The 17,242-nt window shown below is 43.2% G+C and overlaps 1 protein-coding gene across 1 annotated transcript in view; it reads left to right on the top strand.

Moving 5' to 3' along the window:
• Positions 1–1,462: 1,462 nt before the first annotated feature.
• Marchf10 (membrane associated ring-CH-type finger 10) overlaps positions 1,463–17,242 on the top strand; it is an 81,945-nt gene continuing 66,165 nt past the window's right edge. The window contains exons 1-2 of the mRNA XM_046460924.2: positions 1,463–1,565; positions 10,984–11,106. Of these exons, the coding sequence (XP_046316880.1) occupies positions 1,476–1,565; positions 10,984–11,106 (213 nt within the window). The 5' untranslated portion in view covers positions 1,463–1,475. The remainder of the gene's footprint in view (positions 1,566–10,983; positions 11,107–17,242) is intronic.

Raw genomic sequence — 17,242 nt, 5'->3', positions numbered from 1 at the left:
GTTGGTCCCCCGGCCAGCTAGCTTGAGCCAGTGACCTGGGTTCCTCGACACTTCCTTCTCCACCCCATCCCTACAGTCACCAAGTCCAGATGGTTTTCTCTCCTGAACATCCTTCTTATCAGTTGCGGTGAAGAGTGTGGACACTGGCACCAGGTTCTCTGGGTTCCAATCCAAGTTCTTCCACTTAATAGCTCTGTAGCCTTAAGCAAGTTACTTAAGCAAGTTCTTTTTGTGCCTCAGTTTCCTCACCTGCAAAACAGAAATATACAGTGCCTGCCTCTCAGCATTGTCCTGCAGATTGACTAAGTTAATGTGTGTAAATGCTCAGAACAGTGCCTGGCACTTCCAGAGGCTGGAAGTAGGAGCTATGATTCCCCCTCTGTCCCTATTTCCCTTTTTTTCTTCTTCTCCTTCCTCCTCTTTGTTCCCTCAATCTTGGCTAACCGAGCCTGGCCACCATTTTACCTCATCTGGGTTATTATCACCTCTTCCAGTGGTCTTCCTGGTTCCATGTTTTACTCCACCCCCAACCATTCTCCCTATTACAGCTGGAGAGGTCTTTTAAAAACACAGATCGAATCATTTACTCCCCAGATTGGAACCTGTTAAAGGCTTCATATGACTCTTCCAACCATGGCCTTCGAGGACTCACACGAGCTGGTTCTCGCCAATCCCCCAGCCTTTCTGGTGCTGCTTCCGGAATCTCCTCCCTTGCCCCTGCCCCTCCTCATCTGCATCTGCCCCTTCGGTGTCCTAAAGCCTCTATACCTGCTGTCCTCTCTGTTCCAATTCTTGCTTATCTCACTCCTTATCAAACCCAGTATCTTTCCTAAGTGTTCCCTGACCCCTCCAGGGCAGGTTATGCCCCCCCCACACCCCATAACACTCCCTCAAAGAACCCCATACTTCTGTTCCATAGCACTTATTGGCAGTTAAATTTCATTTGTTCAATGTCAGTTTTCCACCTTAGCCTAGAAGCCGCACAAAGGCAGGAACCACGTCTATGTGGCTGGTGGTTGTACCCAGTACCTAGCACAGTGCCTAGGTTGGAATAAGGGTAAAATGGTTGTTATGTAAATAAATATAAGAAACCTGGGATTTATGACTTGGTTATTGATAATTCAGCTAGATTTGGGGGGGGGTTTCCTTTTTTGTCACATTATAGAAGTGCTTCTGAATCCGTGTGTCGCTCAACCTCACTCCCTGTGAATAAGCAGGACAGGCTCACTGAGGCCAGCTGATGAATGTGGCTTCATTATTTATGCCCAGAACCAGGAGAGCTATACGGGCTTCAGCACCAACACAAGAAGCCCCTTCAGCCTGAAAGGAGCATCTGTGCCTTTCAAGCAACGGAGATTAGATTAATAAGAGAATAAAAGCAATCACTGGAAAATAAATCCAAACATGGCAGTCACAAAGGAGTCCGTCACAGCACATTTATTTCTCTTTTATATGCAGGTCAGGAATTAAGAATCATGTTGCATGAAGTAAAGGACAGACAGAAGTTCATCAGTGATGTTCAGTGTCTGCAGGACATGCAACACAAGGGGGACTCTGAGTATCAGGTAATTGTGGAAAGTGAGGAGTGTCTTTCACCTTCTCTTACAGTGTTGGCAAGTATGCAGACTAGAGTATCAGCTTATGATGCTCAGTCATCGTTTCCACAGGGGGTAACCATGAAAAATCACTACACCTTCCTGAGTCTGTGTTTCCTCATCTGTCAAATGGGGAGAACAATGGTGTCCATTCCACAACACCATCACCAAAAAAAAAATAAAAAATAAAAGAAACAAGATAAAGAGTATTTAGGGCAGCATTTGACACACAGCCCTTAACAACAAAAGACATCAGGGTTTCAACAAACCAAGAAAAAAAAGACTATAAAGGGTTAACTGGGTCGTGTATAAAATAACATGCTCTTCTGTTGTCAGAAGAAGAGTGGTTACATATTCTACAATAAGCTAACTGTTGGTCTCCCTGGTTACGGTGTTTACATGCAAAAACAAAACAGAAAAGGAGCCCTAGGGGTCATGATGCAATTACCAGGGGCTGGCATAGGACAAACTTGCTAGACTGGGTTGTGGGATTCTGGGAGCTGTACAAGGTGTCAGTCATCCCCCTGCCGGAGGTCAGCCCTCACCAATCAAGAGCCATGTCCTCAGCCTTGTTGGGAGGATGGAAAAGCACTCTTTCCCTAAGGAGAATAAAGATCTGCCATTCTGAGTTGTTTTTTTTTTCCCTTCTCCTCCTTAGTAATTTCAAATATAACCGAACCTCCTGGGTCACCAAGGAAACCAAGCCTGTCTCAGTAACCTGATTTCACCTGTATAATATGGCTTCACTTTGGGGCTGGAAACGGAGTCAGCAATTTCCTCCCACAACTTGCCAGCCCACATATAAGAAAACTATAAAATCCAGGGAATTTCTGGAAAACAAATAAGGATGTAAACATCTGAACCAGTCACCCTAGAAATCCATCTCCTTCTCACAAAGATGCCTCTGCCACCTGGCTTGGGCGTGGAAATACTTTTTGAGATTGTCTCTAGAACAGGCACATAGGGAGAACAATCTTATTACTCTGTGGTCCCTGCTGAAGAAAAAGCACACACAACCGTGTAACTTGGAGGCATTGTCGCTTTATTTTCTAATCTCAGTTGGGTTTTCAGGGTTGCCTTTCCATTCATTCAGCCAGTATTTATCAAGGGCCTACTATGTGCTGGATGAGATATCTATTCTCCCAGAGTTCTTGTCCTAGGCATGGGGGAACAACACCTATGAGTAAATGTGTAAGACAGTTTTAACTACTGCTATCGTTTAGGTCTGGAATAACCCCTCAAAGGCCCGTGTATTAAAGGTTTGGGCCTCCAGCTTGACGCTGTTGGTGGTAGAACCTTTCAGGGGTGGAATCTGTGGGATAGTCGCAATCTAGTCCCTTCCTCCCTCCCTCCCTCCCTCCCTCTCTCTCTCTCCCCAGTTGCCATGAGGTGAACCCACTTCCTCTGCCATGCACTCCCACCATGTTGTATGGTGCTGCCATAGGCCCAAAGCAATGGGACCGAGAGACCAAGAACTGAAAGCTCAAAAACTGTGAGCCTTTCCTCTTTTAAGTTGATGTATCTCAAATTATTAACTGTCCAAAGAAGTGAATGATGGGAAAGAGCCTAGAACCTCCCAAGTAGAAGAAAATCGAGGGTTAGTGCCCTGAGGCAGGAACTAGCCTGGGACACTGGAAGAAACAAAAGCCGACCAGAGTGGCTGAAAGATATTCCCGAGAGGAAGTAATGAGGAGGCAGAAGAAGTTCATCGGAGCAGATCATGTTGGGTCTCACAGGGCAAAGCTTGGCATTTAGATGTGATTCTTAACACGGTGAGAATTATTGAGTGGTTTTAAGTAGTAGGATCTGATCTACATATTAAAAAGATCACTTTGGGCCCAGCATGGTGGTGGCACATTCCTATAATCCCAGCTACTGGGAGACTGAGGCAAAAGGATCACAAGTTCAAAGACAGCCTGGGCCACTTCGCAAGACCCTGCCTCAAAATAAATAAATAAATAAATAAAGGCTAGAGAATGTAGCTCAGTGAAAGAGCACCCCTGGGGGGCAACAGAAAAAGCAGAAAAATTCATGGTGAAACTCAAATGGAAATTTAGGAGAGAGATTATGGTGACTTGGTTGGTAGTTGTGCAGGTGGCAAAAAGTGGCCCGACCCAGGAAACCACAGAACAGACGTCTTGCTAGATGAAGAGGAGGAGTGAGGGAAAGAGAGAGTGAGGGGAGACTCACTTCAGCACCCTTCCTCTGCCATCAGTCCCTCCTCTTATCATCACTATTTTAAACCTTTCCACTCTTCAAACCTCCAACTGCCTTAATTTCTGACTATTTCCCCTATTATTTCACATACCAACGAAACGAAATGAAAAACCCAAGACCAGCACATGGAACGCACCCAACTTATTAACACTGTAACCCTCAAGTCTCCGGGGAGTGACCTCCTTCCTTCCAAGGACCAGCTGAGGTGTTGGTCCCACCCCTTTGCTCTCCAGCCCCTCCCACCCAGGGCCCCATGTCTGTCTTTGACCTTCCCTTCTCCTCATTGACTATCTAGACATGCTCATGCATCTCCCATCTATGACCCAAAGAACAACCTCTACTTTACACTAACGACTTGTAGACAGGAGCCTGCCCAAAGTGTCAGAATCATATGCTCACTCGCTTATTGGTTATTTCCACCTGGAAGTTACATAGGCATCTCCTGTTCAACGAGCCAGCTGTATGATGGACAGCTGTACTCCACGTGTCCACTCCTGGCCAAGTTTCCTGTGGCCTACGCCTGCCTTGGCTCCTTCCTCTCCCCTCCACCCACACCCCACCAGTTACAAGCCCTGCCGAGTTCACCTATGAGCTCGCGACATTCTGTTTTCCTTTTTATCCTAGTGCCACCACTGTGGTTCCAACCTCCACAATTTCTCTCCAAGATTATTATGACATCCTTATAGCCCATCTCCTTGCCTCTGTGATCTCTCTCAACATCTTTCAGATTGCTTTCTTGAAATCTAAGCTGTGCATTTGACTAGGCCATTGGAATACACAAAATCTTTCCAGTGTTTTGCCACACTTAAAGGCAGGCCCGGGACCCAAGAACCTGAGCAAACCAACCCCCCCACCCCCCGCCACCCCCAACCTCCTCTTCCCCTTTGCACTTCGCTCTCTTGACACAAGGGTGGTGAGGATCATAGTTTTAATTCAGAACTAAAGGAAACCTCTGTACTCTTACAAAACGTACTCATAGTAGTTCTATTTTATTTTTAATTTTGTAAAACCTTTATACTTTACATATCATGAAATTCAATCTGTTTTAACTGTTAATGATTTTTAGTAAATTTACCAAGTTTGCAGCTGGGGCTATCAGTTTTAGAACATTCCCATCACCCCAATACCATAGTACCCTTTTTATATCTTTTCTATATTATGTTACAATTATCTTTTGAGCAAATGCACAACAGCTCCTTAAGGGCAAGGGCTGAGTCTGTTTTATGTTGAACCATGGGCCCTGTCATTCGCTAAAGTCAATATTAACCTAACTTGGCCACCAACTCTATTTATTAGACTTGGATCCAGCTGACCTGTGACTATTCTTTTTTTTAATATTTATTTTTTAGTTGTAGATGGTCACAATATTTTTATTTTATTTTATATGGTGCTGAGGATCTAACCCAGGGCCCCACACGTGCTAGGTGAGTGCTCTACCGCTGAGCCACAACCCCAGCCTGTGACTATTCTTAAGAGTCAAATTCACCTCTTTTTTTTTCTTTTAGCATTCTTTTTTAAATTTTTTTTTATTGGTTGTTCAAAACATTATAAAGCTCTTGGCATTTTTAATCCCACTTATCCAGAGATTTGCAAAAAATGAGTACGGTTGTCTTGAAAAGATGCTCTGTGTATTGTTGAAGTGAGTGTACAGAGATAGTAACCACTTGAAAGGGAACAGCACTGATTTTTTTTTAGTTATATGATTCAGTCTGTCCTTTGCTTTGTTTCAAAAAGTATTTAAAGTAGTGGTTTAAGATTCAATTACATACCAGGCGCGGTAGCACACGCCTGTAATCCCAGTGGCTCAGGAGACTGAGACAGGGAAATCACAAGTTCAAAGCCAGCCTCAGCAATGGCGAGGTGTTAAGCAACTCAATGAGACTCTGTCTTTAAATAAAAACGTGGCTCAGTGGTTGAGTGCCCCTGAGTTCAATTCCTGGTACCCCCACAACCCTCCCCAGAAAAGAATTTATTGTATGACTTTAGTGACCCCTCAGTAACCTGGCCCACATATGACCTATATGTATTTAGATAATTTTCTGAGACTTGATGTTGGATAGTTATTGATGAGCTTGGTCGTCATTTACCAACTGTGGAAATCCTTGTTTTCTCTCTCAGTTCAGACATCTGCTCGGGACACCAGGGATTCCCTGTTTCAGGGTGTACAAATAGTGTAAGACCTAATAACTAGGTGTGACTCCCAAATCATATACATTTGCCACATATTCCTTCCTGTGCCTGACTTGCCTTTAATGAACTGGCTCAAATTGAAGCCCTCAGAAACCTCCAGGGTAAACTATTCCTGCTCCATCCTAAAATATGCTAAGGGTTGGTATGCACCAAATTAGCAGTGCTTTTCAGGTCTCTGTGCTAGCAGCAGGAGAAGAGGGATAAACCCACCCTGAGTTATTTTGATACTACTCCTTTCAGTGGCTGGGTGGGACCCTTTTGAGAAAACAAGAGGGAACAAACATCTATTTGGCATATTACATGCTATTTCAGAATCTGGTAAACTAGTATATAATTATATGCCATCTCAGAATTTGGCTCTATTTCTTCAAGGGTGTTCATGCTGCATAGTTATGTGTGTGTGTATGTGTGTGTGTTTCCTTGTGGTCAAATGTGTTTATGTAAAGGGAAGGCAGAATTTAGCCATTAATGTCTACTAGAAAGCAGGAGGGAAAGATTACACCTGGCATTTCAGAACAATTTTCTATAATCCATTGAATGTGTCCAAATGGGTTTCATCCCATGTCCCTTATTCAGAATCTTGATTCTTTTAAGTGCAGATCAAACAGCTAGACGTGACAATATAGATTTATTCATGGACATGATAGGTGACTTTATACCAGGTGGCAAGAGTTTCGAGGGCAGATGCAGGTTGAGCAACCCTAATCTGAAAATCCAAAACACAAAACATTTTTGAACCACCAACATGAAGCCAAGAGTGGAAAATTCCACATGAGAAAAATTTGTTTCATAGACAAAGTTATTAAAAATATTGTATAAAATATAAGGTAAAGATGAAACATAAATGAATTTGTTTAGGCTTGGGCCCCATCCTCCAGACATTTCATTCTGTAATATACGCAAAATCCGTAAAATCTGGAAGAAGAAAAATCTGAGATCTGAAACAGTTCTGGTCCCCAACATCCAGATAAAGGATACACGACCTGTCACTCAACTTCCCTTCCAACAGGGAAAAGATTCTCTCCCCGGCTTGCCTGTGAGATGCGTGTTTTATTAATTTATTTATGAGGAGACTATCATGTCAAACTTTTTAATGGCTTCAGTTTCTTAACCTTTTAAAATGAATGAATTTCAAGAATGTTATCAATGATAATTAAATCCCAGGCCCGGGGGTTTTGTATATTAGAGCATAAGAACAACAAAGCAGCAGCAATTGAAGGCAGTGGCCATGGCCACATCTCAAATGCCTCCAGGGTTAGTGTAACAATAGCCCTGTGGATGCCATTACTGACAGAGATGTAAAGCCAGATCACTTTCAGGATGGTTTTTACACCAGAGCTATGTGGCTGGCAAGTGTTCCTGTGGCATGTGGCTTCTTAAGTCATCAGGAGTCCCACTGGTGACTAAAGAGGGAAGACAGATAATAAAAAAAGAATCTCTGAGCACAACTGCAGGCTCAGAAAGTTGTAATGCCAAAGAAAAAGTGGTTTACGATGTGACCCCAAGTGACTGAGAGCAGGAGCTGCTCATTGGGCCGTCTGGGGACTCTAGGCAGGGAAACAGAGCTCTACTTACAGGGCAGAAATGCAATGATGAGCCCCAGACCCAGACAGAAAGGCTCTTTCTTCTGTGGCCAAGATCATAGTCATGCACTTTGGCAAAGGCTGACTTTGGAAATAGAAGTAAACCAGGAAATAGGATTGAAAACAGCAATTAAAAACCTGACGACGTAGGGGAGGGGGACCTTTGAGGGAACCCTCACCATGGGCCAGTCACTGCTCCCATGTTACCCACAGAACCTCCCGCTCTCCTCCTAACAGTCTTGCAGATGAGAGAGCTGACAATCAATGGAGTTAGTTCTCAATGCTAGAAAGTGGCAGCCCTGGGGCTCGTGGTGTTTACCAGGATTGAGTTACAGTGAGTCACAAAGGCCCCGCTGTCCCCCACAGGCAGACAGGCACATTCTGTGATTTGCCCCCATGGTGGAGGCTTCTGCACAGGAGGCAGCCTGACTGCCTGTGCTGTCGTCAGAGGGTGGGCTGGCAGCCGAGCGGGGACATTACCAAAGGAGAAGCGAAGAAGGAAGCCCTGGCTCTCCCCAGAAGGAAAGAAAGAAAGAAGTCACCTGCAGCCTTCCATTTCAAGACTGCCCTCTGATGGTCTTGCCACACAGCAGAAGCTTATTTATAGCCATCTCAGGCCTGACACACGGAATAGAAGGGGAGGACGATAGAAGCACAGGTTATGAATTGCCAATCCGTTCCTCCTCCCGACCCGTGGGTTTCACCCTACCATAGAGATCTTGTCAACAGCAATGACCCCAAATCACTCACATTTACAAATACAAAGAAAAGTAGCCCTCTGGGGAAAATATGGCTAGGTTCTTGCTTGTTTCTAGGACCAGAAGTCTGGTGGCTCTGTTCCCGTGTTCCTTCTCAGCAGAGCTATGACTGAGAGGATTGATGCTTGATTTACACAGAAAGATTGCTGGTCATCTCAAGATAAAAATTATCAAGTACCGACCTTGCCGCTGGTTTGTTCTTGCTAATCTACACGAGGAGGGAAAAGGAACCAGAGGCGGGGGAAATGCTTTTCAGTATAGCAAGTCCATCTATCCCTCCTCCCTTTTGGTAAAGAAATATTTAAGTCGTATGCATTCTTGGAGAGAATTTTCAAAAAACACTCAGCCCACAAGAATTCTGTTCATCCCACAAAATCTGCCGTGGTCCTACGTGCATGTGCTCATACTGGCTCCTCCACTTTCAGCCTTTAATATCAGTAGGTTAAGGCGACACAGACATCTGTCACTTTGGGAAACAACACTCCATGCCAGAAATCCCCCTCCCAGGAGTTCTGGTTGGCAGACGTCATAAAAGGACAGAAAAGTGGCTCATATTTCATTGAACTTCATCAAGCTCTTCAGATTTCTTTTACGTTTGCTTTGGCTCATTTATCATTTCTTGTTTATTTAACTTATTCATTATAGTTACTATCTAGTGTTCTTTGCATTTTCTTTTTTTTACATTATGAAACAAACACTATCGGGTTATTTATTTCAATGATTTACTATCTATATGACATTACTTTTAAAAAATAAGACAAACAGTGGGACAGGGGGGAAAAAAAAAGAAAGTCATTTCAGAGAGTTCTCCCTCTCCAAGCAAGGCAGGGTACAACTCCATCTCTCTTCTGGAATCCAGGATTCCACCTGCTGCAGGTGACCATCTGGCTGCTGGGGACGAGCTGGAGGCCAGGGCTTTACCTGTGATTCAGTTGAGAAGCACAGTGTGAGCAGGTGCTCAATGTTTTGCTAGTATCAGGTCATTTCTATTCTTAACCTTGTAGCATAATGTTAGATTTTCTCCATGGCATGAAACTCTGGAAAGTCCTGCCATAACACATCACAGAGGAAAGTGTTTCTTGTAACAGAAGGAAAAGAAATCTTTCCTTTCTCAGCCTGTCCAGGAAGCAGGATATGGCAGGTCTACTTTAGTAACAATATTGTTGATCCCACACCAAATCCATTCTCTGTGACAGTGGATGATTTGACCCTAAAGGGCAAAGGTGAATTAGGTCACTGGGTCTACAAGTATAGAAAATACTCCTAAAGTATTACTCTTTGGGGTTATTTAAAATGTCAGCTGAGATCTTCATAGCACATGATATCTTTGAATTTGTTTAGTCCTAGTTATTAGAGGAGAAAGATTTGGAACCAGATTTTATTTGAATTTTGCTAAGAAAAATGGGGGGTAATTAGTTCTGTTGCTTATTTTATTTTTATTATTTCGCATTTAGGGATTGGTATTTTTTTTCCAAAGCCAAAATGCAGTTCAATTAATATTAAGATAAAGGGTCACCCTTTATCTACAAGAGATTGAGCCCAAAGTCCCCAATATGTGCCTAAAACTGCAAATAAAAATGACTCCTGTATATTGTTTTCTCCCCTGATACCTATATGCAAATGATAAAACTGAGTTTATAAATCAGGCACAGTAAAAGATGAATAACAATAAGAGGGGCACAATAGTAGCACGTGCCTATAATCCCACCTACTTGGGAGGCTGAGGCAGGAGGACCATAAGTCTGACAATACTGTCAGCAACTTAGCAAAACTATTTCTGGAATTAATGAAAGAGAATAATTTTAACAATATACTTTAATAAAATTGCCAACATCACTACTTTGAACTGTTATTAAGTAAAATAAGGGTCACGTGAACATAAGCACTTTGATGTTACCACATTGGTTCTGATCACTGAGATAGCTACACAGTAATCGTTAGACAAGCAGCATATATGCTGAATAAAGGGATGATTCATTAGGACAGGACAAGATGAGAAAAGTGAGATTTCATCATGCTACTTAGAATGGTACTCAGTTCAAAAACGCATAAATTGTTCATTTCTGGACTCTTCCATTTAATAATTTTGGACCAAAGTTGACCATACCAGAGAAGAGGAGTAATCAGGAAAATGAAAGAGAAAAAGATGTCCCATGATCTGGTTCTTAGTGATCAGCAGGATTGGCCAAGGGAACATTGTGTGGAGGTTATTCCGAGCAAAGAGAATAGCATTTGCCAAAGCTCTAATGTGAAAATTCTGCACACTGAGGGTAACCTTGCAGACAGGAGTAGCAAGAAGGGGGATCTAGGAAGAGAATGAGATGGAAGGAGAAGCTAATATGGCAGATCAGGTATAACCTTCCTCGAGAAGGCAAGTGTTGGGTAAGATCTTGACAAAATGCCTGTTAGTGTGTTTGTTATTTGGTCTTATTAAAGCAGTGACTGATATTTTTGACCTGGTGTTTTGCGCAAAGGGCCAATAGGGCAATGCCTGGTCTTTATACTTGATAGCCGACACTTTAGGAACCCTCAGAGAAGGATAACATCTATCTTATGCTCCTCACAATCAGAATGAAGCCTCAAGTTGCCAAAGCCAGTCATAAATCAGAAACAAAGAAACATTTTTTTTGTTTTCTCTAGGCTTGTTTGAGACGACAGGAATACAGAAGAGACTCAAAGGATGAGAAGAAACAAGATCAGTTTGAGGGGCAAGAGATAGATTTTGAGAGATCCCGGAATTCAAGCGGGTCATCTTCCAAACAGGTATGGAGAATTCTGAGGAACAGACAGTTTCCTACTCCTGTGTGTGTGTGTGTGTGTGTGTGTGTGTGTGTGTATGTACTCAAAAAGGAGATGTTACAGAATCCTAAAGGTCAGGACAGGGAGAGGTGCGGGGTAAGGCATGGGCCCAAAGATTCCATCCCAGACACCACCCACCACTTCCCAGCTGTGTGGCCTTCCTACTTTTGGGTGAGGGCTTGCTCTTCTTTCCTGTGGTTAAAAGACTCGATGTCGATGGTCTGCAAATACCATCTGCATCAGAAATGCTGGAACGCTTTGATTTTAAGAGTTGAAGGCACTGGGCGTTCATGTTTGTGACTTAGGGTCTAAGCCACTGCATGCTCGAGTCTAGCTTTTATTTCAAATGGAAGAAGATAGCAAAAACATGGTGATAACGTCGTCATGCAAAAACTGGCAATTGTTTAAATATTTGCATCTAGGATGATAACAAATAATAGGAACAATATCATATTTTTTAGCAGAATGATGCGGATGATGATAATAGCAGTCAAAATAGTTACCATATGTGAGTTCTTACAGCAGTCCAGGCACTGTACTAAGTAGCTAATACGTATTAGCTTATTTAATTTTCACACATCTATACGTATCTAACACACACACACACACACACACACACACACACACACACACTTGCCCCATTTTACAGATAGGAAAACTGCACCTAAGAAGTTAAGAAATTTTACCTAAGATCTCACAGCCAGTATGTTGTGAAGTAGGAATTCCATGCCAGGCAGGCTGACCCCAGAGAAGGTATTCCGAACTGCTGAGCTGTCCAATCATATTTCATCTTTAAGATCTTGGCTGTCTGAGAATTTTACTTATCCTGCCTACAAGCTAAATACCACAAACTGCATTCAAGCCTGATTGTTAGCATGGTGAATTGATTTAAGATGAGTAATATGCCTTTTATGAATTCTTACTTAATATTTTATGCCTGAAATAGACTCCAGAGGGAGGGACTCTCTCTCTCTCTTTCATATCAGTGGCGTGGATCTCTGAGATAGATCTTAGATACCTGATATCAATCAAATTCTTGTTGAGATTTCTTCTTTAATCTACAGTGTTCATAACTGCAGTTATTTAATGTTCAAAGGACACCTTTAAAACATCTATGATTGATGTTTATGGATGTAGCTATATCCCTGGGAGAGATGTATACTCCCTAATAAGGGATATAAAATCACAGGACAAAATATCCCGCCTAGAGTCTGAAGGTGAAGGAGACCATCTCACGGTACTGCCAGCTCCAAGAAGAACATGTTGCTAAGGCTTTTTCCTGTTAGTCAAGGACTAGATATGATGTCTGCTGCTGGATAAACTTAGGGAGTGAGATCAATCCAAAAAATTAAACCCAGTTTGGATAGAATAACACATTTTAGCTCTAAGACAAATTCTTACATTTTTACACTTAGAAACAAAAATCAAGAACGGATAAGAAAATTTAAAGTATTTTAAGTCAAGTAGTGTGTAGCAATCTTCCTAGAATGGCATTACTAAACAAATGGGCATCTGGATTCTTCTGTTTTCATGCAAAGATTCATGTTCATAGTCGGGGCCAGTTTGTATGGCAGCTCGTGTGCATTTGGGACGTTTGGGACTTGCAGTTTATGCTCCTCTTTACTCATTTTAGGGGACAAGCTGGTGTCAGATTCCTTTGGTTTCCTTCTTTCTGCTATAAACATTAACCACTCTTTCAGACCACTTCTAAATAAGGACATGGTTATACATATAGAAGTAATTATGTGAAATAGCTTCTATAATCATAGACTATTTGTCTGAATTTTCCGACTCTTAATTTTATTATTCACTTATACTCACCACAAAATAATGAAAAAATTGCATAGAACTGGTAATTTCTATCTAAAGTACAAGTTGGATGCAGTGGCCATGCCTGTAATCCCAACAACTTGGGAGCCTGAGGCAAGAGGATCACATCTTCAAGGCCAGCCTCTTCAACTTAGGGAGACCCTGTCTCAAAATGAAATTTTAGAAGAGGCTGGAGCTGTAGCTGAGTGGTAGAGTACCCCTGGATTCAACCCCGAGAAACACACACACACATACACACATGCACACACAGTAGGAGGACAGGAGTTTCTGTGTTCATACTATTCCACCATTCCTCGGTGTATCGGAGAACGTGAAACATTGCTTACATAATCTCATTTTTTCCAAATGATAAAACCATGGGGCTAGGGTTGTGGCTCAGTGGTAGAGTGCTTGCCTAGCATGCACAAGGCACTGGGTTCGATCCTCAGCACCACATAAATGTAAAATAAAGTTATTGTGTCCACCTAAAACTAAAAAATAAATATTTAAAAAAAAAAACACACAAGGGTTTGGTCCTTGACTGTATGAATGACTTTAAGGCTATATCTTCTCATCAAGAAGAGTGACAGTGGGCTGGGGTTGTAGCTCAGTGGCAGAGTGCTTGCCTCACATGTGTGAAGCACTGGGTTTGATCCTCAGCACCACATAAAAATAAATTAATTAAATAAAGGTACCATGTCCATCTACAACTAAAAAAATTTTTTTTTTAAAAAAAGAAGAAGAGTGACAAAATCAGAATTTTCCACAGTGAAGTTCACTGCTTTGCTTTTAGGGTTGGACCCCCACCTACATTTCTACGAAATCTGATTGTCTTTAAGCCTTCAGAGCCTGGAGATGTCCTGCCATATCTCAATTCCTGAAGGAATGCACAACTTATTAATAAGCTTTTTTTCTCAGTGTCCATAACACCAGGGAGATCCTGGACCTAGTCTCCCAGAGACTATAAGAAATAAGAAACAAGAAAGCTGGCATCTCCCAAAGGAGAACCAGGCCAGACAGATCCAATTTCCAGAGCTCAGCGTATTGAATGTCACATCAGGAGCTAGAGTGCCAAAACTTCTGTCAATCAGAGAGGGGCAGGAGAAAGAAGCTGCTCAGAGAGCCAGTGTGAACCCACCAAAGTCCCCCTCCCTTGGTGCAAGTTCCCCGAGTAATTTCTTTCCAGAGATTGCAGTGCTGAAACCTCTAAGTAATATTTTGCCTCTGATTTGTGGAGGCAGGTTTATTCTCTTAGTGAGTGGCTAGTATGAAAGTGAATTGCTTGCTCCATGGAAATTCTTCCACCATTCTGTCACTATGTGGAGCATGCCAGGACCAAATTTTGACACCTGAATTGCAATTTTCATCACTTGTTCATTTCTTAACTCAGATTCGCATTCTGACAATTCTGATGAGCCTGGAACAAGCAAGGCATTTACCATCAGGTGATGGCTCCAGTGTCAAGTTGTCATTTCCAGACACCTGCCTAGAGGTGGGCATGTCCCCAAACACAGTTACCCTGGTGGCTGCTCCATCATGGCACAGCCTCCTCACTACAACCAATGGCTCTAACTGCTGGGTACGAAGAGGTTGTGTTTAATTTAAATCTAGGAATAAGCAATTCCTATCAAGCCCCTGCTGAGTGGTTCTTTAAAGTGGTACCTCCTAAATACATTTCAGCTTGTGATTTGGCATAATAAAAAACATTAATCAAGGCCAGCTCTGTCCCTCTTTACAGTGTGAATTCAGGCAAACCCTTTGCCTTCGAAGCATTTCAATTTCCCATCAAGGGGATACTTGTTATTGTGCTTATCTTGTGGGGATGATTGTGAAAATAAGGGAGATCCCTAAGTGACATACTAACATTTGAATACATATAAACTGTCACCGGTGTCCAGTGCCACCTGCAAGTGATGCTCCGACTGGCTTCAGTAGAGGAATCGTTTCTGCTCTTCCTCTTTTTGCCTCAGCCCCATCCAGGCCACATTTCTAAAGGCCAACCTAATTTTAGACCTTTCTCAGGGTTACAGATAACCTCTTAAACAGCTTAATCAGAATTTTTAACATGGAAATAAACAGTAGCTTCACATATCCAACTAGAAATTGGATAATTCAGGGGACCAGGAAGCAAAGCAGTCTCCATATAAGGAGAAAATAGCTCTCCTCTTTCCCAGGTGCCCCTAGGGATTGCTGCTAGCTTGGAGGACCTGCTGTGATTGACAGGGGCACCAGGATTTTTCATCCTTTCAAACCTCAGCAGAGACGAGACAGAAGCCCCAACTCCCTTGTAGAAGATGAAGAAAACGATTAACCCAGGACAAGGAGGACAGCAAGCTTCTCTGAAGAGACACACTACAAGTCCTTCTCATCTTTGGAGATCCTGTATCCTTGCTGCAAGAGACACTGTTCCCAATGCACCCGCCTCAAGCCCTGGAACATATTGTCACTGCATTTTCTTAGTTGGGAAGGAAAATGGAGATCAGCCCTCAGTTTTTCAAGAGCACCTTTTCCTTGGGTGATAGGAACCCTCAGCAACCAAGCTACTAAATATTTAGATTGCAGGTCACAAGGACCCATGGTTACATTGGAAGGAGGCGTAGGCAGTTAACCTGATACCAAGAAGCAGCTGGCTGTGGCCCAGGCCCTGCTCAGTGTGATGTTTACATCGGTGAGGTCACCTGAACCTCCCAGCAAACAAGGTGAGTTTCAGGAGAAGGCTATTTCCTGACACACACATTTTAAATTGTTTTATCTATGAGAATCCACACAAACTTGGGAGATTAAAAAAAAAAAAGGCTCTAAAATGAAACCTGTAATGGTTTAAAAAAAAACAGCAGGTCTACCACCCCTCCATGAGGGCAGCAGAGGTCTAGAACTGTGGTGTCCAATGCCAGTGGTAACATGCCATGTGTAGCTATTCACATTTAAATTAATTAGAACTAAATTTAAAATTTAATTCCTGAGTCACACTAGCCATGTTCCACTGGGGTCAGAGTCTGCTGTGCTCCACTGTGCTGACACAGAGCATTTCCATCATTGCAGAAAGTTGTGCGGGACAGTGCTGCTCCAGATGGTCAAATCTAAAACACAAAACAAAACAAGACCCATGAGCCAGGAAAGAGTTTGGCTTCCCAGAAGCTGGACCTGCAGAATCCACAATGCAATACTTTGCATACTGCATCTCCTGGCACTTGTTGGCTTCCCTGTGACCCAACTGTCCCTGAAAGCTGGCTTGATTTGCATTTTGTGTTTTTCCTGTGACCTGGGTATATTTGCATGTCTCCTTTCCTTACCTGTTTATCCATCCTACTCTTCCTGTGAAGCCTTCAGCTTCTCCTCTTTCAAAGGGCTCTTAGGGAGTTATTCTCCCATTAATCTGTCAGTGTCAAGCCACTGACACCCTGAACAGTGTCACGAAAGCAGCCACAGCTTGGGACGTGGCATATGTGTTCTGTGAGTCATGCTTGTAATCTCCAGCTTCTGCGGGTCCATTGTCAGGTTCCTTGGGGGCCGGGCCTTCCTTCCCCTGGCCCCAGGCTGGGCGCTGATGAGGCGGTCACGCCTGCACACACTGGCTCTCACTGCTAAGGGCCCTGCCCTGGCGCGCTGTGAGTCATCTCTCACACCTGGTGTGGTGTTTGTCACAGCCGCCCTCTTGACTTCAGAGCAGATCCTGCGCCCTCGAGGTGCACCTGAGTGATAAGGCAGCTGTGCACAGGGCGTCTGGAGCAGGCCGCGTGCGTCATGGAGAGGGAATGTGCAGCCCATCTTCTGACAAGCGCGGATCTGTGGGAATTATCCTCGGAGCTTGTTTTCCATTTTGGCTGTTGATCTGTTCACTGCAGTGTTCCTCAAACCCCTCAGACTCAAGATGCTGGATGCACCATCTCCCCTTAAATTGGTTCCTCTTCCTGATATTTTAATTTCTGCCTGAGCCAGAATTCTGCAAGTTGTCTTAGACTCCTCCCCCTCTTCCTTCTGCTCCTCCTCACACTTCAGAGCAGTCAGACACAAAGCCTGTCTGTCTTATCTCCTCTCTTGACTCTGCCCATCATCACTTCCCTTTGCCTGGGCCCTGTCTTTGTTTCTTTCTTTTTTTTTTTTTTGGTCTGGATCATTGTAGATCCGTTCCTCTGGTCATCTTATCTAGAAGCAAATTGGATCACAACAGTCCTTTATTAAAAATTCTTCACTACTTCCTCATGGTCTTTGGGATCAAGTTCAAAGACTTAGCAAGGCACTCAAGGCCCTCGTTGGCCTGACCCCTGCAGACACCCGGCACATCCTCAAC

This window comes from Marmota monax, unplaced genomic scaffold (assembly GCF_021218885.2).
Source record: "Marmota monax isolate L192 unplaced genomic scaffold, Marmota_monax_Labrador192_F-V1.1 WCK01_AAM20220418_F8-fsc00319, whole genome shotgun sequence".
Taxonomy (NCBI): Eukaryota; Metazoa; Chordata; class Mammalia; order Rodentia; family Sciuridae; genus Marmota; species Marmota monax.
Note: the sequence above shows the minus strand (reverse complement) of the source record. Positions and strands in the feature narration are given on the sequence as shown.